This window comes from Camelina sativa, chromosome 18, assembly GCF_000633955.1.
Source record: "Camelina sativa cultivar DH55 chromosome 18, Cs, whole genome shotgun sequence".
NCBI classification, from domain to species: Eukaryota; Viridiplantae; Streptophyta; class Magnoliopsida; order Brassicales; family Brassicaceae; genus Camelina; species Camelina sativa.
In genome coordinates this window covers 11,327,585-11,354,160 of record NC_025702.1, presented here as the reverse complement: position 1 = coordinate 11,354,160, position 26,576 = coordinate 11,327,585, and the positions used below count along the sequence as shown (strand labels likewise).

The 26,576-nt window shown below is 33.4% G+C and overlaps 3 protein-coding genes, 1 long non-coding RNA gene and 2 pseudogenes across 9 annotated transcripts in view; 4 read left to right on the top strand and 2 right to left on the bottom strand.

The window, feature by feature from the left end:
• The window catches only part of LOC104761130 (branchpoint-bridging protein-like), a 5,999-nt gene extending 3,322 nt beyond the window's left edge, over positions 1 to 2,677 (top strand). The window contains exons 2-3 of one of the 2 annotated variants that reach the window (XM_010484162.2): positions 3 to 884; positions 1,537 to 2,677. In XM_010484162.2, coding sequence (XP_010482464.1) covers positions 3 to 862 — 860 coding nt within the window. In that variant the 3' untranslated portion in view covers positions 863 to 884; positions 1,537 to 2,677. The remainder of the gene's footprint in view (positions 1 to 2; positions 885 to 1,536) is intronic. The other variant, XM_019240168.1, reaches the window with a different exon arrangement.
• On the top strand, positions 5,204 to 9,449 carry LOC104761129 (ceramide kinase). Its single transcript, XM_010484161.2, has 13 exons — positions 5,204 to 5,544; positions 5,618 to 5,788; positions 5,884 to 6,051; positions 6,142 to 6,234; positions 6,760 to 6,852; positions 7,138 to 7,348; positions 7,439 to 7,462; positions 7,589 to 7,667; positions 7,884 to 8,033; positions 8,271 to 8,372; positions 8,506 to 8,871; positions 8,951 to 9,017; positions 9,092 to 9,449. The coding sequence occupies exons 1-13, from the start codon at positions 5,374 to 5,376 to the stop codon at positions 9,227 to 9,229; spliced, it is 1,833 nt and encodes a 610-aa protein (XP_010482463.1). The 5' UTR covers positions 5,204 to 5,373; the 3' UTR covers positions 9,230 to 9,449.
• Positions 9,690 to 11,819, bottom strand: LOC104761128 (annotated as a pseudogene).
• Positions 12,672 to 13,924, top strand: LOC104763367 (B3 domain-containing protein At5g38490-like). The gene is made up of 3 exons (XM_010486747.1): positions 12,672 to 12,701; positions 12,849 to 12,886; positions 12,943 to 13,924. Exons 1-3 carry the CDS (start codon positions 12,672 to 12,674, stop codon positions 13,922 to 13,924), a joined length of 1,050 nt encoding a protein of 349 aa, XP_010485049.1.
• On the bottom strand, positions 14,356 to 17,648 carry LOC104763366 (annotated as a pseudogene).
• LOC104761127 lies at positions 17,649 to 19,925 on the top strand. 5 transcript variants are annotated; one of them, XR_763091.1, is made up of 7 exons: positions 17,649 to 17,747; positions 17,983 to 18,101; positions 18,252 to 18,498; positions 18,769 to 18,866; positions 18,957 to 19,239; positions 19,433 to 19,486; positions 19,616 to 19,925. It is a non-coding gene; the product is annotated as an uncharacterized LOC104761127 (long non-coding RNA). The 5 variants fall into 5 exon arrangements; XR_763090.1 differs by having other exon boundaries at positions 19,409 to 19,486; XR_763092.1 differs by having other exon boundaries at positions 19,400 to 19,486.

Here is a 26,576-nt window from a genome sequence, read left to right as displayed (position 1 = left end):
AGGCTATGGTTTTGTGAAGTACGCTGATGTCCAGATGGCTAATACTGCTGTTCAGTCAATGAATGGATATCGGTTCGAAGGCCGAACACTCGCTGTCAGGATTGCTGGTAAATCGCCACCGCCTACTGCACCTCCAGGACCTCCAACCCCTCAAGCACCAACTCAAGGTTATCCTCCCTCAAACCAGCCTCCTAATGCCTATCCTTCTCAACAGTATGCAACTGGTGGTCAACTGCCACCTCCTGTAGGTTATGCAACAGCTCCAGTTCCTTGGGGTCCTCCTGTTCCCTCCTATTCTCCTTATGCTCCTCCCCCTCCTCCTCCTGGTTCATACCATCCTGTCCATGGTCAACATATGTCTCCTTATGGAATGCAATACCCACCACCACCACCTCCTCACGTGGCACAAGCACCTCCACCTGGCACTACTCAAAACCCATCTTCTAGTGAACCCCAGCAAAGCTTCCCACCAGGAGTACAAGCTGACAGTGGTGCTGCTACCTCGTCTGTACCACCAAATGTCTATGGTAGCTCCGTCACGACTATGCCTGGACAGCATCCATATATGAGTTATCCGTCTTATTACAATGCTGTTCCTCCACCTCCTCCAGCACCGGCCTCATCTGATCATTCCCAAACCATGGGTAACATGCCATGGGCCAACAATCCGCCTGTCTCAACACCTGACCACACACAAGGACTTGTTAATGCACCTTGGGCACCTAACCCCCCTATGCCGCCCACTGTTGGATATTCACAGAACGCACCCTGGGCTCCGAAACCTCCAGTACCGCCACCTGCAGAGAATCCATCCAGTGTTGGAGATTCCGAGTATGAGAAGTTCATGGCTGAAATGAAGTAGCGCGACACCCCGTAGTGGAGAGGTAAGATGTCCTCAACTGATGTTATTCTTTGTTCTCCCCAAAGGTTTTGAAATTAAAATTGGGAATTTAATTAAATAGCTTTGGCGAACCAAAAAAAAAGAATCAAATAGCTTTCAAAATATGATAAAACCTTTTCTTCCTCAACTTTTGCAACGTTTTCCAAATTGTTAATTCTCAGTATCATTTTTAGACTTTCGGTTCCAGATGAACCAAGTCTTGCAACATGATGTAGTGTGATTGCCTTTTTGTCCATTATTTAGTTCTTGAAAGCCGTCCTGCTTATGTTATTTCTCTTTTCCTAGTTTTATCACATGATAATTAATTGCTGTTACTCATAAGCTGGTCACTGATGTGTTTGTGAGCATTCCCACAGCTAAAGGAGCATCTGTCCTGGTATTCAATCCTGAAACATAGAATTGGGGAGTTGGATATTCGAATTTTGTCAGTCTACCCTATTTTGCTCTATGTTTAATCAGTAACTCATAATGTGTTTTCTGTCCCATATGGAAACATTTGTTTTCACTTTTCAGATTTTTTTTCATTTGACAAGATCTAAACTACGAGTAGCTTAGATTTCAAAAGTTTGTCTCTCTTATTGTATATGGCTCATTAACACGAATCTTTGTTTTGTTGATATTGTTAATTTTGTCAGGTGTGATGTTTCTTGGAGCTCTTGTACCCTGATTTCTTACATCTTTCTTGTTGGAAGTTTGGGACTCACCTCTTAACCCTTGCTATGCTGTTGTAAAATATGCAGAGATTCAGGCTGGAAGCTCCCAGTTCAGACAATTGCGTTTCCAGAAAGGCCATAAGATTTTTATTTGTGTTACTGATAATAATTGCTGCTCTTTTGTAGGACTATATATGTCTGGGGTTCTTGTTTCATTTCATAATACTCATATTTACGGTTGATCAGTGTGTTAAGTCTGTCTTCCGTTCTCATTTACTCACAATATCTTCTGTCCTGTTTCCATTTGGCCCTAAAAACTTTTGGTGGTAATGTAGTGCTAAAGATATCTATTATTCTTTGTGATGCAAGATATAATCCTCTTGCTCTTGAGGTTATCTCTTTTGTTTGTCTTGTCTCTTGTGTGCATAGGGAACTCATCATTTCTCGTAGGAACCTGAAGGCAACAGGGTATGCTGAATTACATTGGACATATTGATACCGATACTTGATAAAATCGTTGTTCTCACCCTTTGATTCTTTATTGATACTGATATATAATAATATCTCTCAAGCTTCCAAATGGCAGGTGTGATTTCTGGCTAGTGATCCAGATTAACTATAATAACATTGTTCTTGTCCTCAGGCTAACTCTATCTATATCTGTCTTAATGAGTATGTGTTTCAATGTCTGCATGTTTTGTTGGTTGAGGAATTTAAATTAGTTAGGAGTCGGAAGCATTTATATAATCAACTGTCTCATGATCGTTGCATATATGGTTATATGTGTACATGAAGAAAGAAGCTGCATCTTCCAATTTTGTTTGATTGTATGTGTTAAACGTTGAATCAGGGCTCATTATGTTAAGTGTTTGCTTACATTAACCAGTTTGGTAAGTGGTGTAATGTATTATAACTAGGGATGTTGGCATGGATCGTACTCGAGGAGGTTGACATTTTGGCAATCGCGGAGCCCTTGTCTGAGCTAACAAGATTCTAATCGCTCAATTCAACTTTGATCGAATAACTCTGTTCAGTTTTATCCAACGGAGTTCGTGTGTATATGGATTAATGTGTTATATTATAGGGTATAGAAAATAGAAAAACAAGAATATCAAGTTGGTTATGTTTTATTTAAGCAGTAGCCAGTACAACGAGAATTATATCATATCATAAACAAAAAGCAATACCATTATGATATCATGATCATAATAATCCCATCTTCTTATAATTAAAAGAGAAGTATATTTGAACAAATGTCCAAAATGTCTAGCCTATTTACTAAAATTGCCACTGAATTAAGCTTTGTGGAGAGCGTAAATTAATCAGGGTAATTTTGTCTAAATAAAAACATAAATCGCAGATCCAATTGATGGTCCGCGTGTTTTCCTCAAACCGACCTATTGAGTCGGATCCTTCAAACGGACATCACAATTAATTGTTTACTGGATTTGGATTATTTCTTGGCCCTTTAATTGTTTAGTGGATTCTATTTGAATCGGCTTAAATCCTGCAAAACATATCAAATAAATCATCGAAAACAATTAGTTTGTAATTTTTCAAATATCACGTTATTTTTGAATTAAATACCGTAAAGTTAGCTAAAAATAGCGTAAATACATACCAAAAAATAATAGGTCTTCGTAAATCATTAATGAATCACGTAATTAACAATTAAAACAGCCTAAATTAAATTGGAATAAACATTTTCGTGATTCGTATATTTGATTTCCTACTTTCTCTCCAAGAAATTCTCATATCACCTAAACCATAAACCTAGACGCTACCTTCTCTATAAATACTAATCTTTAATCGATTACTAGACAGTCTAGACTCATCAAGCAAAAACCTATTCCAAACTTTACTCGACTCCAGCAATAGCTCAATTACTAGACTCAGTCCCAAGCATTCACAAGACCAAGGTATATTTTCTTTTTTTGGTCAAACCACCAAGGTATATTTTTATAAGATAATGTTTTTTCGTAGTTTGTATTTCAATTTTTATGTTTGAGAGCCTCTTTCTTATAATCACGTATCTACTACGTTAACGAGTATACGACTTAATTAGTACTATACCAATATAATCCACAATGTTTCTTTTCTCATGATATTTTTTTTTCATTTCACTTTTGTAGACATCGCCGAGGACAAATCATGAATGCTAGCCAAGTTAATTCTATGCCTTCAGATGGAAATAAAACAAAGACTTTCAACTTATCATGGAACTACCTTAAGGATGACCACACACTTTCGACCACACACCTTCATCTCTAAAATTTTAATCAAAAGATATAAGAACATTTATCCACCTAATTTTTTTATTTTATTTTATTCTTAAAGTTGTTACTATAAGGGATAGATTGTGGTACTAACCTTTTTTCATGAGTTTTATATGGAACCGGTGTTGCTTCTAAGCTCTCGCGTACGAAAATGGTCTTCTCCGCTTAAGAACTCAATCTCTTCGAGTTTCCTTTTTAATTTTTTGAGCTTCTAATTTTTTGCAAACAAATAAAACTAAACTCTCACATAATAACCTACTATCTCATTGACACTATAAATAGTTCTCTTTCACCGCATGCTCGCAGATCATAACAAAACCAAAAGCTTATTTACTACCATATATTGTGTTTCAAGATCCAAAAGCATTGTCATGGTCATATCTGGCTCATGTCACAACAATGTAAGTATCTATTTTGACTTCTTCGTATCTCCACTTAAACTATTATATTTGTCTCTTGATTTTAATTTACAGGCTCCAAAGCAAAAGAGAAAAGACTATTAAGCAGACGCCATAATGCTGAACAAACTTGATTTATCAGATTTAAATCTATTTTGAAAAGTTGGACGATGTAAGGCATAAGTTTCTTTTTAATGGATATTATGGTTATTATAAATGATGTTTTTGGCTAACTCATTATCACATCTAATGTTTATTATTATTTACTCATTAACGCATAAAGTTGACTGTATATTCCACAGTTTGGCATTAGTTGGATATAAAATGAGTTAAGTGGAATTACCAAATTTTAAACTAAATATAGATAAATTTAGTACCACGAAAAATACAAAAATACAATACTACTCCGATTAACACTTTAAAGATTGAAAAATATAAAAATATTCATATTAAAAATTTAAGAAAAAAAACTCTATAGTGGACCGCGGGTTGATAATATCTTCATGTTACATTCCAATAGCATTTTATAAAATTAATTAATTTAAAATAAATATTATATTGCATTTTGAATTACAAATTTTAAGAAACTAATTAATTATATAATGACAAAATTAGATAAATAAATAAAAAAAAATCTCGCCCGCCGTTAAAATCTAGTTATAATGATAAGCAAAGTCACCGAAGCTAAATGTGATGGAATTTGAAGGCTTTCTACGTTATTTAGAACTAGTTTTCCTACGAATCAATTAGTAGTTCGAGAAACTATACTCTTGTGTAAATAATTGTTTTAGTTAAAAAATAAATAATTAAAGCAAAATAACTATAATTAGTAATAAATTATGATATGAAGTACATCAACATGATGAATATTGGACTTGTAAAAGTTCATATTTGTTTACTTATCTTGTTAATAAAAATATAGAGTTGGACTAATATGCAAAAAAGCCAGTGTTTTGGCCGGGACTAACTATGCAATTACGCGACAATTTCGTTTTGCAGATCTGATTGGTTCCCATCTCTTCCGTCTTCGCCCCGCCGTTTGGTTTCCGTTAATATTATTGGCGTCCCTTCTTTTTTACTACCAAAAAATAAAATAATAATCGAAATTATTTTGAGGTTTGCTAATCTTGTAAGCGATTTTCGAAATGGAGGAAGCTCATGATGATGATGATTCTAGTTTTCCTGATTCCGGGGGTAACGTAGATCGCGACGGTGGGTTATTGAGCGGTTGTTTTTTCTTGGATCACGTTGGCGAAGTTTTGCTCTCTAGGAATCATGATGGTTTATCCTGGAGATGTTTGGATGCTACAGATTGTGTAAGTTTCCATCAGATATGACTGTGTGTTCGTTGACTTGATTTATGAAGCCAGTTTCTTCTATGGTTGACAGGAGGGAACGACTTGTTTAGGAATTGGAAATTCTCAAGATTGCAAAACTGAGATCAAATTCTCTGATATTTATGCTGTTGAGTTTCTAAACTATGGATTGTTGCATACTCCAAAGTCTGGACTTAGACATGCCAAAGATTGTTTCCGGGAACGCTTGCTAAATTCTCAAGAGGTTTCTTTTTTTTTTTTTTTTTCCCTATTTTGTCTGTTGTTTTCACTTCTGGAGGAGATTACAGGTGTAATGAGTCTCTCTCTGCTTTGATGTAGATGTATCGGTTCACTGTTCACGGATTTCAAAGTTCACCAAAGGAGCCTTGTCTTTGGAAACTTGCCGAGTTCACTTTTGGTCATATGGATTTGCAGACGTGTCAGAGTTGGATGGATCAGTTGAATTACTCTTTGATCAAGGAAGTCGATAGACCAAGAAATCTTTTGGTAAGTCTTATTGTTGTTAGGCTGTAGCACTTTTGTTGGTCCTACTATTTGATGAAAGCTTTTGACTGGATTGCTTTCCCACTTCTTTAGGTTTTCGTACATCCAAAAAGTGGCAAAGGAAATGGCTCCAAGGTTTGGGAAACTGTTTCCAAGATCTTCATCCGCGCTAAAGTTACTACCAAGGTCTGCTTTTCATTTCATCACTAGCAGAATGGTCGTTTTGTTACTGTTTTTTTGTGAAAGTTGTTATAGGTTGTTCTTTGATGGCAATTTTGGTTCTTCGAAAACCTGATTTGATTTTGCGTTATAGTAGAGCATTTAGGGGAAAATGTTGTTTATAATGTAATGTAATTGCTGTATTGTGAGGTTAGTAGTTATTGGTTTCATTATCTCTATTCTCTAGTCATACTCTATTTTTGCAGTAAATGAGAAGTTTTATATTTCTGTATATATTGCTTTAGAATATATTGTAACATGACTTCTCCACAATATCTGCCATTCAAGATGTTATTAGGCTATATGCTAGCCAATAGTGACTGTCCGTTTCGACATCCATTGTATGCATAATTCCTTGTGATACTATAGCTCGCTCACATAGGAAGAAATACACATGAATGTTTTCAATTCCATGCTATGTATGGTATGAATGTTCTCATTTTCAATGTTATGGTCCTTAGTTGGCTATTCTTGGTTTACCATTTAAATCAGGTGATTACAACAGAACGAGCAGGACATGCATTTGATGTAATGACATCTATTCAAAATAAAGAGCTCCATTCGTATGATGGCATCATAGCTGTTGTAAGTTTTAGACCTCTTTTTTATGGTTCATTGACCCAAGTACTTCTTTTGACAATGATTGTAGTGATTTATTCGCGCAGTGCATTTGTGAAATATGTTTGTGATATGAAATAACCTTCAGTTTATAACTCTTTGATGAGTAAATTATGGTTAATGAAACTTGATGAAGGTTCTCCACTCCTGTCTGTTGTCACATTTTCTTCCTCATAGCGCTTACTTGTAGATCATAAATCTTCTTTTCATGATATGATTGTTGCTATATCTTGAAAAACAACCTATGTTCAGGGTGGGGATGGTTTCTTCAATGAAATCCTTAATGGATATCTTTTACCGAGACTTAAAGTCCCTCTCCCTCCAAGTCCTTCAGAGATTTTCAATTCTGTTCGAAGTAGCGGTAGCTCCTCAGTTCCAGAACAAGGAGATGCAGTTCATGAGACTGACCAAAAGGAACAATATCCTCTTCTTCCTGATTCAGTTCAAGAGTTCATGAATTTCAGTATGTAAATGATCACCTTTTTCTAATCTTTGTTGAAGCGCTGTGACTATTAACAAGTTGTAATCTCTGGGTGTTATTGTTTACCTACAGGGACCGTCAATGGCTCATGTGAAGGTCAGTGGGTTTAGTTCTCTACAAGACATCCAATTACATTGCCTGCTTCCGGTTGTTCGGTTTTCACCCTGTCTTATTAAATCACTTTATCTTGTTCTTTTTTTGTTGGGAATTTCGCAATTGAAGTTCCTGATCATCCCTTCAGTGGTGAAAGGCCAAGATTCGGCCTCATCCCGGCAGGTTCAACTGATGCTATAGTGATATGGTATGTTTTTTTTATCAGCATATAGTCATAGTCATCCTTCCGCTAGTAAAGATTATCATGCAACTGCATATGCATTTTCAGTCTCTACTGTTTGGTTCTCTTTTTCTATTCCTAACAAATTTTGAGAGATTTGGAGTATCTCAGTAACTCTTAATGTAAAGTAGCTTCTGATAAGCTTAAAGTTTTAAACTACTTTTTATGCTTTTCGTGTTACAGCACCACAGGAGCTCGTGATCCTGTAACATCTGCGCTGCATATCATTCTAGGTAGAAAGATCTTTCTAGATGCAATGCAGGTTGTGCGGTGGAAAACGGCATCAACCTCGACGATTGAACCTTTTATTCGTTATGCAGCCTCATTTGCTGGGTAATGACCAAACTTTTTTAGTGAGATGTTTTTCTAGTAGTAAGGAATGGCAGATTCTGTCAAGTATAGTTTTCATCCTTCACTTGCAAGCCCCAAATTTTATCTTCTAATTGTTAGTGGCACCCTCGTTTTTCTAATACAGTAAATCACTTCAATATCTTTAACTATTAGAACCTATGATATGAAAATTGATTGCTTCGATCTTTAACAGAGTTTTTGTACAATTGATTAGTTCAGATACGGGTTTTATGGCGATGTCATTTCAGAAAGTGAAAAGTATCGGTGGATGGGTCCCAAGCGCTATGATTATGTTGGAACTAAGATATTCTTGAAGCACAGGTACATTCCTAACCAATTTACACTGCCAAGAGATGTGCTACACATTTGTGGAATTTCTGATAAATGATCTATGTTAGTTTTCTTCCAAGCGTAGCAATATTGTCTGAGTTGTTGGTTTATATGTTAATGCAAGATCATATGAGGCAGAGGTGATGTTTGAAGAAGCCGAATCAGAAAATGGTAAAGCTTCCCCACACACGCGGAGTAAAACGTGGCCATTTCGAAGTACCACAAGATCAGAGAAAATACTATGTCGTGCAAAATGCAGCATTTGTAACAATAAGGCTGAGGATGGAAATAATATACACACAACACCTATCTCGTATCCAGAAAACACAAGGTGGTGTAGAACAAAAGGGAGGTTTCTGAGTATAGGTGCTGCAGTGATGTCAAACCGAAATGAAAGAGCACCTGATGGTCTTGTCGTGGATGCACACCTCTCAGACGGTTTCCTTCATCTCATACTCATAAAAGATTGTTCTCGTCCCAAATACTTATGGTAATGTCTGGTTTTTTTCCTATTGTCATTCATTTTATGAGTAAAGCCTATTTATATTAGCGATTCTAATGGGTTACAGGCACCTTACCGAACTTGCGAAAAGAGGTGGAGAACCTTTGAACTTTGAGTTTGTGGAATATCATAAGGTTTGTAAAATAATTTTCTTTTCAAATCATTATAACTTGTTTGGGTCCTGATCAAAATGTATTTGGTAATGTAGACGCGAGCTTTCACGTTTACATCATTTGGGGAAGAGAGTGTTTGGAATTTGGACGGAGAGATCTTTGAGGCTCACCATTTATCAGCTCAAGTCTTGCGTGGCCTTATACCTCTGTTCGCGTCTGGTCCAGAGATATAACAACATGCATGTAAATGTGGTTTTTATATAGAGCCTTGTCTATACGTGACTCAAGTGGAAAAGCTATGAGATTGGAACCTAGCTAAAGAACATTTTATAGTATCCAATGGCAATGTTACCTAGAAAAAGAACATGGCAAACATTAATTCAAGATGTAATGTAACGTGAAAGCTACATGATAATTCAGTTGGCTGCATCAAAATAGGGAAGTTGTACTCTAGCAGATTAGCCATAGAAAATTTTATAATATGTAGAATAATCAATTGAGATTTAAAATCGTGCGTTTAGTTTTAACGCAAGTGAGTTATATAGATTGACAGATATCAAAATACAGTGGCAAAAATCATCAGAGTTGCCTATCAGACAAGTTAAAAGATGTACTAGGACAACATGGAACATAAACATCACAGTTCGGTAACAAGCTAAGATTAGATATCTTGCAAAGGGATCAAAACAAGATTTATATTTCTCCTCTGTAACCACCAGAGCCAAAATAATCTTTCCTAGAATTAGATATGGCCACACTCTTCTGGTTCTCAAGTTTTTGACAGTCTCTAATACGATGTCCAAGACCACCACAATACGCACAACCCTTGACACCACTTGCATTAGCAATTGTCTCTGCTTCTTCCATTGGATCATAAATGTTTAGCAATCCTCTGTTTAGCTTCTTGCAACAAGTGTTTCAAATCAAGCAGCGTGGTTTCGCTTTGGTTCTTGTTTATAAATGTCGTTGCTATCCCAGTCTTACCACACCGACCTGTTCGTCCTATCCTATGCACATAGTTCTCAATCTCTGCTGGCATGTCATAGTTTATAACATGCTGTATGTCAGGGAAATCTAGACCCTTTGAAGCAACATCAGTCGCAACCAAGACATCTTTTCTCCCAGATTTAAACGAAGAGATTGCATACTCTCTGTCTTATTGATCTTTGCCTCCACGGATGGCCACTGCTTCTACTCCTTTCAGTAACAAGTACTCGTGAATATCATCAACATCAGATTTGTTCTCACAGAATACTAAAACCGGTGGAGAGGTCTTCTGGAGACACTCGAGGAGGTAAACAACCTTTGCTTCTTGTTTGACGTATTCAACCTCCTGAATCACATCAAGATTTGCAGCTCCAGCTCTTCCTACGTTAACAGTCACAGGTTTCACCAGAGCACTTCTGGCAAAGATTTGAATCTTTGTCGGCATTGTGGCAGAAAACAAAAGCGTTTGACGTTGAGACTTGAAGTGGTCAAAGACTTCCCTTATATCATCTTCGAAACCCAAATCAACCAACCTATCTGCCTCATCTAGTGTCAAGTACCTGCAAGCATCTAAACTCATCTTTTTCTTGGCGAGCATATCCTTTAACCTCCCAGGTGTTGCAACAACGATGTGAACACCTCTCTTCACAACTTCCAACTGAGATCTCATATCAACTCCTCCAATACATAGCAACGACCTCAACTCCGGGTATCCAGCCTCGACCAAAGGAGCCACAGACTGCTGAATCACTTCATAAGTCTGAGTAGCAAGCTCTCTAGAAGGGCAAATAATAAGACCAATGGGACCTTCTCCAGGAACAATAGGCATCATCTTCTCTTCTTGGAGAGCAATCATGATCAAAGGAAGCACGAAAACCAAAGTCTTTCCTGAACCAGTGAAGGCAATCCCAATCATATCTCTCCCAGCCAAAATCACAGGAAGACCTTGAACTTGAATTGGAGTAGGCTGCACTATCCCTTTCTCCTTGAGGGTATCGAGAACAGGTTTAGGAAACTTCATATCTTTAAAGTCCTTGATAGGGGGAGGAACATCATCACCATTAACAATAATATGCCATTGCTTCCTAAGCAAGTCTCTCCGTTTACTAGACAGGTTCCTAATATCTAAAGGAGGTTTCCAACCAGTTAACAGAGGCTCTGTGTAAGTGATACCTTTGGCTAATTCACGAACAGACATAAGCGTCTTCTTATCAGATAAACGCTCCATCATCTCTTTCTCTTGTAAGATGATTCGATCAGTAGCACTAACCTCTGGTACATCTCTCTTGAGCTGAGTTGCTTGAACGAGTAAACTAGGTTTAGCAGAAGCTTTGTGTTGATGTCCAGATCGGTACAATTAGAGAGTTTTAGTTCGGTATTTAGAGTGTCGAAGTTCTCTTTTATATATGAAAAAGTTGGGCTACAATTGGTAACTACGAGCTATAAAACGACGAGAAGGAAACAATTGTCAAGCTGAGAGCTCATCCAATCGATACTGCGAGAACCTGTTCTCTTGTACGAATTCCCTCTCCATTTTCTGTGTCCTCTCGCCGTACGCTGTACGTTCACTATTTATAGATTATTGTGTCGGTTCGTCATCTGAAATGACCAAAATACCCTGTTCGGCCTATTAATCCTTTTGGGCCTTTTCTGGACTGGGCCTATTGTTGAGGTGAAATCCACCCCTAACACTTCGGCGATGTTTTCCTTGTCAGCTTCTAATTCTTCCTCCAATTCCGAAGCTTTTCGCTTCCACTGAAGAAGAATCTTGTCAAATACCATTGCTCTGCGGACCTCCACTGAAACATACTCGACGTAGCTAGGATCTTCTTCCATGATTGTATTTCAAAATCGAATTTGTTCCCGTCTCAGGAGGATCGAAACCTTGCTAGGGTAGAGTACTAGAGAGCCTCAAATATTTTGACTCCGTCTATAATATATGCTATCTTTTGTTTATTGAAACTTTTAATGGGCCTCTTATGTATAAGTCAATGAGTTTCCATATTCACCAAAAAGGAAAAAAAATATTAAGTTTCCAATTTTTTTTTTTTTTTGGTCACCAACATTAAGTTTCCCTATTTTCTTCATTTGTGTAAACAATTCATGTCAACCTTTTTTTTTTTTTTTTTAATACTTGATCTATTGCTAATCATATTATTCAGTGAAAAAAAACTGAATGAAAGTGGAAATTAGAAAAGTATAATAGTGAGTTAGTGACCATGGCAATGTTATCAAAGAAAAAAAAACGAACATGGCAAACATATTTTACATTACATAGTATCAAAAAAAACATCAAGATGTTACGTTCCAGTTTTACCCAATGATGATCTCATTATTTATTCCGAGTTCCTTAAACTGGTGGTGAATCTAACTTTTTTATAGACTATTCATTGTTTTGGATTGTATGTTTATTGTATGAAGTCGAGCGTAAATGCCAAAAGACTTAATTAATAATAAAACTAAATACATACCAACAAAAAAAAAAAAAAAAAAAAAAGANCGAAGCTGCAGAGAAACTTCCAAAAAAAATTTCACTACTTCTTTTCTCGTTCTCGGGAAAAAGGAAAATACTAAATAGGGACTAAATCGTAATTATAGCATTACCCTAATCATTCATGTTAACTTGACTACAACGGCTATAATTAGTTACTAATCACAATAATTAAACCACTAAACACAAACACAAGAATGGAAAAAACAAAATACTCTAGCCCTAATGTAAGTATATATAAGTCAGGAGAAGGCACTTTTTCTCTTCAGTTTCGCTAGTTTCTCTCCTCTCAATAACAATTTCCTTCTTCCTGATCACGTTTTCACTCTCACAACTTTTTGAGTCTTAAAATTTCCTATTCGAGATTCTTTCAGTTCGATCACCATGAGTATGAATCATCTCACGGATTCAGGTAAGGATATGTGGTCGAATTTGTTTTTACTTGTGGATACTGCCGTTATGGTTCAGGAAGAAGAACAACGTCGTCGTCGTGGAGAAGAAGATAGCGAGAAGAGTTTCTTCTACCTTTTCCCGAGGAAGAAAAGATCGTACGTCTTTGGTGAATATGAGATACACACAACAAAACCCTAATGGGACTTCTATGATGTCTTCTTCTTCATCGCTCGATGATCACGAGACGAAAAACACACAAAACCCTAGTTTTTTAGATGCAGAGCTACTACGTGCAAAGAAGGGAAAATCTAAGATTGTCTGTGAAGATTACGACTACCGCCGAGAGAGTGATGAGGCGACGAGACTCTTTGAGAAGAACATGAAGAGATTGGTACGACGAAACTTGGCTGATCTTGATGGGTCGTCCTCATCGTTCCTGAACCTTCGTTGTTATAATTACCCTTCGTTACTCCTCGGTTACAAAACGGCTATGTCTGAGAAGACAGAGGCGAACGACCCTAGTTACGAACCATGCCTAAAGGAGAACACAACAAGCCGCAAGAGGCGTGCCGTGAAACAGAAGAAGAGTGGTAACTTCAAGAAAGCAAAGGTTGTTTCTTTCCCAACGAGGACGGATACAGAGGCACCGGAGTGGATTTTTCAGGTGATGAGAAGAATGAGAGCTGATGTCGCAAACCCTTTGCTGATCTTTGAGAGGTGTCTAACACCGACTGATGTGAAATCAGCCCAGAGCCGTCTCTTAGTGCCATTCCAGCAGCTAATCAGAAACGAATTCTTGACGCCAGGGGAGTCTCGAGCCATAGATGAGACTATCGGTGTGGGAACGATTCTTGTGAACCAAAGATGTGAAAAGTGGGGTTTGCGTTTTAAGCTATGGCCGATGGAGAAGGAAACTGGACATGGAACCTTAAATTACGCTTTGAACTGGGGCTGGAACGATGTCGTCAAGGGTAACAACTTAAAAGCCAAGGACAAGATCAGTCTTTGGACTTTCAGGTGCCGTGGAGTACTCTGCTTTGCTCTTGAGACATGCTAAGCTTCTTTCTTAATTTTGGTGTCTGATAATGTTTGATTTGTCTCTTGAATCGATGTAACTTGATTGATCTAGTTTATTTCTTCTGCACAGCCATTGAACTTGAGGTTATGGTCTAGTAATAACTTCTAGGAAGTGTTAATTAGCTAGCTACATTAAGGGGGTTTTATTATGGTTTTGTTCCTCTCTTCTATTATTAGTAGTAACTTGTCTATCACGGGGTGTTGTTTCAGATCTTTTCTCTCTTTTGAATTGAACATTTTGTCATAAATATGGTTTCTTGTTTTGTCTACTTTAGTTATTAATGCACTGTTAAATACCTTTGTGATGGAAATGATCCAATCCTCCAAAATGTTGACACAATATACAGAGCAAAAACAATAAGATCATGGCATACAAGTTACCAAACAAACTAACAACAATTAAAGTGTGTCCTTATAAGAATCCTGAGCTATCCCTCACTCAGATTATCACATGAAAGTTTCTACTTTTTATAAAATAAAGTGACTTCCTCTCCTTCGGGTTTACTCTGCGCCATCACGCTTCGATGCTGCCTCCTTGATCTCATCTCCTGCTTCGTCCTAATGACTAGAAAGAAACAATCATGTCAATTTACAGAACAAAGAAGCTCTTGATAACTATATGATCACCATCTAAAGATCCCAAGTTGAAGTTGGTTTAAAGTGAACAATGATCAATGTATAGTGTGTTGATGCTTACTGTCATATCTGAAGTCCAGAGAGTGAGATTGTCTCAAGGAAGCTGCATAATCAGAGTACTGTCCTTGTATGATTCCGCACTCAATGTATCCAACTCAGCAATTGCATCATCAAATGCCTGCAGAAACCCAAGAGAGCTCATTCAGTATGATTATAGTTAACAACTTCACATGATGTAAAAAGTGAAATCCGCTGTCCACAAACCTGCTTTGCGAGGCTGCAAGCACGATCAGGTGAGTTCAGCATTTCATAGTTAAACACTGAGAAGTTGATGGCAAGACCAAGCCTTATTGGGTGAGTGGGTGGGAGCTAACTCAGCAGTGGCAATGTCCTGGATTATATTACAGAGAATATAACAATAAGAACAAAATCAATTCTATATAGCCACACAAGACATAACATTCAAATATGTTGTAATGAAGTAAAGAATCACTTACGGAAGCATACTTGTAAGCAACCAAAGTGCTTTCAGCAGCATTAAACTCAGAAAGATACCTGTGATAATCTCCCTTCATTTTCAGGTAAAAACACTTTGGATTCAGCTGGTGAAGCAATGGGATAAGATGAGCTTCAAGAACATTAATCAAAATCCCATCACAGATTTTGCTTAGCTTGGTTTCAATCTATCTTGTAAATGAGGAGGTTACTAGACAAGTTCCTAATATCTAAAGGAGGTTTCCAACCAGTTAACAGAGGCTCTGTATAAGTGATACCTTTGGCTAATTCATGGACAGACATAAGCGTCTTCTTATCAGATAAACGCTCCATCATCTCTTTCTCTTCTAAGATGATTTGATCAGTAACTAACCTCTGGTACATCTCGCTTAAGCTGAGTTGCTTGAACGAGTAAACTAGGTTTAGCAGAAGCTTCAGCGAGGTTTTCCTTGTCAGCTTCTTCGTCCTCCTTCAATTCAGAAGCTTCTCGCTTCCGCTGAAGACGAAATTTGTTCGTTACCATCGCTCTGCGGTCCACCACTGAAACAAACTCAACGTTACTAGGATCTTCTTCCATACTTGATGATTTTAGAATCGAATTCAGAAACTTCTTATTCTTCTATTCCCTTCTCAGGAGAATCGAAACCCCCTAGCTAGTACGTAAATCAACAACTTTTGCACATCCCTCGAACTTATAATACATCCCTTTATAATAAGTTTTTTTTTTTTTTTTTTTTGTTGACATCACATTAAGTAATATAAGTGAGATTTTTATTTTTTTTCCTTTTGTGTATAGTACTCTATGCAATTCATCTCAACTTTTTTTTTTAAAATATATATTGGTAATCATATCATTTAGTAAAAAAAAAGGAAAAAGATGTTCAGCTACACGAAGTATAGCCCAATACATTGCCACACATCACGATCATTTTATTCCGGTACACTGTTTGTCAGGATCCGGCGTTGACCTGACTGGCTTTGACCAATGTTGACCAACACAATTTTTAAAATTTTTATTATTATAGTATTAAAAAAAAAGAATAAAACTGTTTTATAGAATAATTTATGGCCTTTTATTAATTAACAAAATATCTATATTCATTATAAAGATATGTTTTACATTTGTTAATGCAATCAATCTTGTAATAGTTTTTTTTTCAATTGTAAAACTTAACTTTAAATAAATTAAAAATCATTAATATATTTTTCAGATATTAAAACTTTTATTTTACCACATATCCTACTATACTAATTGAGAAGTACAAATTTGAAACTAACCTTATAATTTGTGCTGCATATGTTGTGATTTGAATTTTTAAAAACGAAGATATATTACTCAATCTATGAAGAAAACAATGTGTGTTTTAATGTTCCATACTTCCATATCGGTGGATTAGTAAAACTAAATTTATGTGGTTGAGAAAATTAATAAATTTTGTTTTCTCACAATTACAATATTATAATGATGCAAATACAGCAAACAAACAATATAAAACTGTGTAATGTACATCAAACACATTAATATGCTATAATATTCTAATGTAATTAGTATTCAGAAAGATATATGTTGATTTACCAAATAATTGCAATATTAAGTAAATACTGTCCATATTTTATTTATTATAACATGAATTTTCCGGTTTTAATTTAAGTTTCAATATCTTAAAAACTGTTAAAGATTTATTTTCAGTTTTATTTAAGTTTTGAACTTAAAATAAAAACTAACTATTATAAGATTGAATGCATTAAATATATATAATATATCTTTATATTGGATATAGATATGTTTTTTTAACCATAAATGATTAACCAAAATTTTTTTAATACTTTTGTTTCTAATACTAAAAAAAAAAAAGTTTTGCTGGTCAACACTGGACATATCTAGTCAACGCCAGATTCTGATAAACAGTGTACCATAATAAAAATGATTGTGATGTTGAGCACATGTCATCATATAGTTGATACATGTTGTCATGCAATACATTTATTTCGTGTAGTTAGCTATACATTTTTAAAGTTGGTATGTATGGTCATGTATTCAGCTATACTTGGTTATATTTGGTGTAGTTCACTATCTTTTTTCCAAAAAAAAATATATGAGAGTGGAAATTAGAAAAGTATATATAATAGTGATCAAACATGGCAATGTTACGAAAAAAAAAAGGAAGAACATACTGTATATATATGGTAAACATATTATATGTAGTAGTATCCAAAAAAAAATCAAGATGTAAAACGTTCCCAATTTTAACCCTAATATATCCCTACTATTAATCCTAAAACATTTTAACTAAGTAACCTTTGTTTTGTGAGAAATTACAATAAAATGCCATTGGAGTTATGACCATTTTAATATTTTTTAGAAAGGACAAAAACGTTATTTATCTCTCACAAAAACAGATAAACACGCGGGTCATATAAACCCGGTAATCTAACCCGGTTTTATGTTATAATCTCAGTCGTTCATTGCCTATTTCTTTTAAATCCTGACCGTATATTTTGAGATCTTTTTAATCTTAGCCGTCCATTACTCTGTCAATATTAAAAATAAGAAACAAAACCCTAACCCGAAACTTCTTTTTCTCTGTCGCCTCTCTCTCTTTTAGCAGAAGAGTGGACGATGATGTTTTGGGATTGAGCTTCACCAAGGAGAAAGCAAAGGCAGCAAAGCAGTACGTAAAGATATCGACACTCTCTCTTTCTTTTTTTCTCCCTAATTGCTTCTTATTCTATTGTACGTCCGCTAATAGATATGTAAGATCTATTTTGATTTCAAGTCATTGTTTGGGCAAAATTAGATCTTTTGAGCTTGATTCTCTCTCAATTTTAAAGGATTGTATGTTTTGATTTTGAAACGATTAGGATGAATATGATTTGTGATATTGTCGGTTGTTTCATTGGATGTAGTTTTTTATGATGATGATAAAGGAGATTTCTTGATATTTTGATCTGGAGCTTGGGAAAATCAAGACTAAATGTTTTGCTGCAAGAGAGTGTAATGGTGGACGACATGAATGGCACAACAGGTGAGTTATAAGTCTGTATCTTCTGCATATAAATCTGTAAACACTCTCCGATATTAGGAACCATAAGCAAAGGTCCGGCTCTGTCACTTTTTTTTTCTTTTTCTAAAGTGAATAATTGGATCTAAAACTAAATGTATTTGGATTTCTCAGGGAGCCATTGAGCCAGTTCAACGTTGGGGACTGATTGAGTGAAGCAACAACGGTAAATAATCGACTTATGGAACTTTCATGTGAAAGCTAATTTCTTCCACGGATCAAGGGAGTTTGTGTTAAATGCATTTTTAGAATTCCGTATTTTGTAGTTGGGGCACATGTATATGTCATATGTTGTGACATTTTGATTTATCTATAAGTTGCAGAGAGAATGTTGTGGCTGGTGATTTTACTGCTGATATGGGTATTGTTTTCTTTTCTAATTGTCTGAACTTTTCCCATGTTTATTGATTGAATTTTAAAACAATTTCTAAATTCTGTTTGTGTTATGGATGAGTAATTCTGATTAAATTTTTGACATAGATACTAGCAACTGAGTTTTTCAGCTTTTAGTTATCCAATTCTGAAAATTTCTATGACCCTTCTCACTCGATCTAATATGATCAATGATTTTTTGCAGAATCAAATTGTTTATGTTTATCTTTACGATCCTTTTGCTTTCTTAAATTTGCAGGTCCCAGATTTCTTCATCTCCTTCTGTGAGAAACTGAATAAATCTTCCCCTACGAAGTGTTTGGCTAAGACACCAAAGAAAAATAACAAATCACTATGGTAAGAGATCTTTTATTTTTTGTATTATCCATTTTATATAAGACTGAGATCTTGGGTATGGTTCTGAAGCACTGTTTTTTCATGCTAAAGATCCCACAGTTATTGGATAGAGGACTTTCATAGGACATGGAAAATGGCGTTGTAAGCATTAACTGGAACAGAAAAAAAAATAGAGAGAAACAGAGAAAAACTGTGTTGTGTATATAAGTTAATATCGAGACAAACTGTGTTGTGTATATATGGTATATGATAATATAATCGGTGGGAAGCTGAAGCTATTTTGGGTGTGAAAGCATGTGAAATAAAGAAGAGAATAAACATAAGAAACATGAAGAACAAGCTCTTCAAGGTACTGATCATGAACTCATAAAAGGTAAGACACCACTGCTTCATTCTCATAAACATGACTTATGTATAATATTATCCATTTGAAGTACATCCTCCTGAAAATCTGTTTGTGTTTAAGCTTATAACTTAAAAGAATTTTAAAAACGGTTCAATGAACCTTTGTTTTCTTATATAAGCCTTTTTAGGTTTTCAAGGGTAAACTAATGAAAGTGTTACAGTTGGTCGAGTGTTTAGAGTGGAAGACTCATAATAAGATTGACAAGAAACCAAGAGTGAGTTTTCAGCTTTTTGTTATTTAATATGTGTTTTCGGTGATCCTTTCAATGATTCATATTTTATAATCTTCACTTTGATGTATTGTTCTCACTCATTTCAGCTTGTGCTGTGTAAAATGAATGCAGGTCAAGTCATTGTACATGAAAGAGATTTTGAAGAGATTTAACACAACATCTAAAGAAATTCTTCAAACATCACGGGAAAACTATACGAGTTTGTGCACTACGCATACATAGAGGACAAGCGTCATAAGAGCCATGGGTTGCAACAAAAGATGTGTGATCGGTGGTATGCTTCATTTGAGTAATCATTTATTTGTATATTCTCTTTCATCAGATTTTTTTTCTTTGTATTCTTTTTCTAACTAACAGTATCAAGAATCAAGGTTTTGATGGAATATGTTTCTAATCTGAATCAGTACATCATTTGTTTCTATTAAGATCTTAGTTGTTGGATAAGTTGAGATTTGTTTAATTGCAGCACACTAATGGAATTTTAGAGGATTGGTGGTAGATAACATCTCTACTATGTGTTTCTCTTTCACCACAGAAGGTTAAACAAATTAATGTGGTAAAAAACAAACCATATTAATTAGTACTAATCTGATACAACAAAGCAACCTTGCACTATTATTAGTTTATTACCACTGGGGAGGACAATTTATAACCAGAAAGTTTACTTTTTTTTAACGCTAATTGAAAAAGGAAGAAAATTTTTAGAAAACCAAACTATATTTTTATAATAATATGTCGTACATGGATAAAGTTTAGTGGTCTGTTAGCTTTGCTCTTTTTCTTTTTTTTGCCAACCTGTTATCTTTGTTCATAAGTAACTATTATTAAAAGAAAAAAAATAGCTAGATATATGAAGTATACGAGAAAATATGGTCAAACATATCAAGTATACTATTGTATCTTCAACTACACGAAATATATGTATTTTATGGCCACATGCATGAACTATACGACATTATGTGGTCAACACCATAAACATATAATTCGGTACACCGATTAACTGACTCTAGCGAAGACCGATGTTGAGTCCGGCGTTGACAAAAAAAAATGTATCAATTTTTTTTTCTGTTAAAATTCAAAAATAATAAATATTATATATAAACATTTTTGTTTTTTCATGATTAAGAAACATATTCAATTCAAGATATCTATATATATATATATAAATCTTTGATAATCAGATTATTTAAATACTACAAAATCAATAAAATCAAATTCAACTACTTTCATTAGAAAAATAATAGTAGATAAAATCAAAGAAAATCAATAAAATTAAATTCAACTACTTGCATGGTAAATGTTGTATAAAATTTTAGATACTTTTACTATATAATTTTAGATACTTTTACTATATAATTTTATATACTTTAATGTTATAAAATAATTTTAGCAAAACAATATATTTGATTTGAGGGTATGTTTGCAAAAGGGTATAGAATAAGAGTATTTTTGCAAATTCCTTTATATTACATCTTGAAAATAATTATCAATGATTTTTTTTTACTATTAGTTTAGCTTTAAAAATAAAAATTAACTAATTATAAGAATGAATACATTAGAGATATAGAAAAATATTAGGATATTGAATTGAATATGTTTTTTAATTATGAATAACCATTAATGATTTAATTTAATTGCTTTTAAAGAAACAAAATTTAGAATACAAAAAAAAATGTATTCTAAAAAAATGTATTCTAATTTTTTTGTTTTTAAAAAAAATTATATTAAATCATTAATGGTTTTTTATAATTAAAAATATATTCAATTCAATATCCTAATATTATTTTTTCTAATGAAAGTATTTGAATTTGATTTTATTGATTTTGTAGTATTTAAACAATCTGATTATCAAAGATTTATATATATATATATATCTTGAAAATAATTATTAATGATTTTTATTTAATCATTTATTTAGCTTCAAAAATAAAACTAACTAATTATAAGAATGAATACATTAAAGATATATTGAATTGAATATGTTTCTTAATCATGATAAACCAAAAATGTTTATATATAATATTTCTTATTTTGATTTTTAATAGAAAAAAAAAATGTTGATACATTTTTTTTTTGGTCAACGCCGGAGTCAACGTCGGTCTTCGCCGGAATCAGTCAACCGGTGTACCGGATTGTATGTTTATGGTGTTGACCACATAACGTCATATAGTTCATACATGTGACCATGTAATACATATACTTCGTGTAGTTGAAGATAATATACTTGGTATGTATGACCATGTTTTAGCTAGCCATCTTTTTTCCTTATTAAAACTAATTTAATTAATGAGATTCTCACTAATTAAGATTGGGGAATTTTCAAAAGATAAATATTTAGGTTCATCTGTAGGGGTATATCTTTCTATTCACCTCATTCTTTTCAATAAGAATCTTCTAAATAATAATTTATTTAAAAAATAAATCAAAATTGAATTAAAAAGCAAAACAAATTATTTATAATTTTAATTAAAAACGTTAAATATTTTTTTGTTTTAGACTTTACAACTAAAAGAGGATATATATCGGTATGAGTTTATAAATGAGAATTAGGGTTTAGATTTTATAATTAGAACGAAATTATGTGTCGGTTTAGGTTTAAAAATGAGGTGATTAGGATTTAGATTTTACAATAAAACTAAATTATATGTCGGCATGCCATTGCAAATGTGGTGGTTAGGGTTTATAATTTACAATTATAACGAAATTACATGTCAGTTTGGGTTTAAAAATGAGGTGGTTAGGGGTTAGATTGTCAATTATAACAAAATTTTATGTCGGTTTGGGTTTACAAATGAGGTGGTTAGAGTTTAGATTTTATAATTAAACCAAAATTATATATTGGTTGGATTTACAAATGAGGTGGTTAGGGTTGAGATTTTACAATTTTAACGAAATTATATATCGGTTTGAGTTTACAAACTTTTTTTTATTAATCAAAGATTCAAAAAACAATACATAATTTCAACTGAAATCGAATCAAAAGACAGACTGAAATTTTTTAATCATAAGATTATATATAATTTTTTTAAAAAAAATCTTAATATCATCGAAAATATATTAATGTTTATGCACATAATTTCATATCTGAACATGTAAACTAAATTATGATTAAAAGTCAAGTCTATTTATGGTATTACAATGAGAAATGTCAAGAAAGTGAGACAGAACTGGGTAATTCGTATAATGGAAAACATTGTAATTAAATTGTTTTTTTTTTATAAAGGTTGACTATGTGACATGTAAAGAACTATTTTGAGATGAGTATTTTGAGAATATGGGGTGTTTTTGAAAATATTTTGAGAGTTTTTAAGAATTATAATTTCTACTAACTATATAAATTAAACATTTAAATGGAGAATACATTTATTTTGTTTAAATTTCTTAGCCAAAATTTATTAAGAAAATTATTATATGGGTAATTATTTAAAAGAGAATGGTTTATGGAACATAAAATTTTTAACGGGATGAGATGGGATAGGACTGGAATAGACAAGATTTAACACCCCATAAAAAATTATTTTAACATTTTCAACAGACATGGGCTGTGCATGATGATTATGGATGGATTGCAAATTTTTTTATGTTTTAGAGGTGAAGAAGATGATGATCATGTTTATTTTCGATACATGTTGCGGTATTTTACATATACACTAAAATATTGACAAAACACTATCAAAGAGTGGCCAACTAATTTTTATGGAAAATTTTAATATTATATAATTAAATTTTACAATCTAAAAGGGTTTATTATTTGACTGAATATATGTTTTATCAGTGTTTTGAAGTAATTTAATTGACTAATTTATGTACATATAATTTAAGAAAAAATAATTAAATTTTGAGAAAAAGTCCAGTCTAGTTATGGTATTAAGACGAGGAATAGTATGTAAAATGAAACGGGTAATTCAAATAATGAGAACCAATATATCATTTTTTTAAAAGGGACATAAATCTTAGATAAAAGTAAGAAATTTAAAAATATAAGTAGATAAATTCAAAACTCAAGTTTTCACTAATTTTGATACAGATTGACTATGCGACATGTAACTAACCATTTTGGAATAGTCAGTTTTAAAATTTTGGTATTTTTGAAAACAATTATATAATTTTTGAAAATTATAATTTTTTTGATAATTTCATCTAACTAAATAAAAAAAATATTCAGCGAAGAACTCTGGTATCCCATCTTTATTTTTATCCAATCTCTTTTAGTAAACATTGTGTAACGAGTAATAATTTAAAAGAGAACGAACATAAGATGAAAAATCATGATGGATACGGGGCGAGAAAAGACAAGAAGGGATGAGACGAGACGAGAGATGAGACGAGAGATGAGACGAGAGATGATGAGTTGGGATGTGAGGGGATAGAACGAGACGTGTTTCATGTTCCAAAGTAAATACGTCTACATTTTTTTTTTAATTACATGAGAATAATGCACCTATACTACAACACTTGAATTAATAAAATTCTTAGTCGATTTACGAATTTAAAATTTATATGAAAATATTTTGTCCCGTGCTACAGCATGGATTACTATCTAGTAATCTCATTATTTATGTTGTGCATTCAGCAGCGGATGATTATATAACACAAATTTGTTATCCGCCTCCTCTTTAGCTCGATATCAATGTTACTATCAGAGTCCGCGCTCAACTTTCTAGGGCAACAAGCCAAAAAAAAAAAAACTAATTGCAGCTCATGAGGGTCGAACCTGTGAAGTGGTGCCAATATTAGTACAACTAAGTCACTGGCCTAAGGAAAACTTTCATAGAAAATGTCCGAAATTTTCTATTTATTATGTACGGCCGCAAGCCAATGCTTGGCTTGCTTGGCCTCTTGGCCGGCTCTGGTTACTAATTACTATCATGCATGCTCCTGGTTATACTTTTGAATCCTTAAGATCATTGGGACAATGAAAGAAGTTAAAGGTAAAAAAAACGAAGAAGTTAAGGGTCTTGAACTAGAAAAACGAATATGGATCACGTCATCAAACCTTAACTTTTAAGTTGATTAAGCAATAACTTAAAAGTTATAAGGCATCTTGTTAATGTGTTAAATATGATTATGAACATGTGTAAAATAAAGAACAATATACACAATACACATTTTTATCCACCCAAAAAAAAATGAAGTCACTTTCATCACAAGAATGAAACGAAAAAGAAGAAGATGATCAAATCGTCAAAGTGCTTGTAGTTTTGAATTTATACATCAAGCAAAAACTTCCGTTTGATTTCCTTAAGGTTATGCTCGTGGTTAGTATTATTGGTTATACATACTGTATGTGCTTAATTTCTTAAAGCGATGTGAAAAATACATATGGACGGATATAAGTCTAGATTAATTAACGTTCAACCGTACCCTATCCTTTTTAAAAAGAAATATATCCTTTAAAAAAATAAAAAAAATTTGGTTGGTGTACGGGAATTAATGAAAATTATGATGATACCTGTCTTTATTTTATTTACTTTTTTTGGGCAAAAATGATACATATCATAATATGTAATAGAGTGTGATTATCAATGAAGAAAAGTATTCATGTCTCTTACTTTATATATAAATTTTATTTCTAGGAAGCCTCTTCATAGCAAAAATTCAAGTTTTGAAATAACATTTTGAAACAATACCTTACTCTATAAATTGACATTGTACTTTTTTTTTTTTTTAAAAGAATTTTTAGTTCTGTTGATCTTCGTTATTCTCAATATGCAAGTTCAATTGCATATCTTTTGGCTCATACTATATAGTATATATCATTCATTGATTTGCGTTGTTGACAAAAAGAAAAAGAAAGAAAAGAAACGATTGACACATATTCACAGTATCACGTACCCATATATATCATAGAGACGACAAAAATACGTGAGGACAAGATAGGTCATGCGAGCAACTAAGGGCAAACAAACAACTATATACATATACATACATATATATATGTATTTTATAATATTTGTGAATTGGGATATATATTTTCCATGTCGATAAGAATTGATTCATGATTTAGTATGGTCTCCATTCAGTATTCTCTCATTTGAAGTGCCATGCACAAGGATGATATATACACATGGCAGACCTATGTGAGAAGAATGCATTTTATTACTTCACAGTTTACCTAGAGTACCAATTAGTAGGCTCAATAAATTTAGAGTCCATGTGCCAAACAAAAAGAAAACAAAAAACAAAAATAGGCCCTCAAATATTGGTTAATTTTTTTCTGGTGCTGCTCAACTCAAATGCTCCACATGATCACCCCATGAATTGATGAACCGTCCTTGGGACGTGTATAACTATTTAGGTTAAATCCTTAAAATATCTAATCATGTTGAATATTTTTATTTCAAATAGTATATTAAGGAATGATTATTTGGTAATTATATGTTTTGATGCAGGGTGGATTACTAAGAAATACATATCTCATTTTTTAATTATTAAGTCATTTTTATTTTTTAGGACTAAGGTATAGTACGGATTGAGGATTTCAAGATTTTGTTTTTAATATATTTTCAACATTATTAAATGGATTAAAGAATACTAGTATTAGCTCCGTACTTCGTACGGAAAAAAGGTTAGACATAAGAATCAAATTGCATTTTTAATCTAACAAAAAAATAAAAATGTTGAGACGATTTGTGAGAAAGTGATATGCAATTAAGGTATACTTTAAACCACGACTACATACAAAGAACATTTTTTGTCTTTTGTCAAACACATACAAAGAACATAGGGATGAAATAAAGTGAGCTTAGAGAGAGAAAGTGACTGGTCGAAATGGAAGGGGCGAAGAAGTAAGCTCCACAAAGCTTCAATGACAATATTTCTGAATTTCATGGAACTTAAATAAAACACCTAAGTAATCACAACATTGATATAATGATGTTGATACATGTAACAATTGATAATAAATAATAATAATATAAATAACTATGACTAGTAGTCTCATACCCACTAGCCACCTAACCACAATCACAAACAACAGCGGAATAACAATACCAATTAAACAACCAACTAAACCAATAATCCAATATTAATCCATAATAGAATAACCAACAACCAATCCTAACCATTTCAA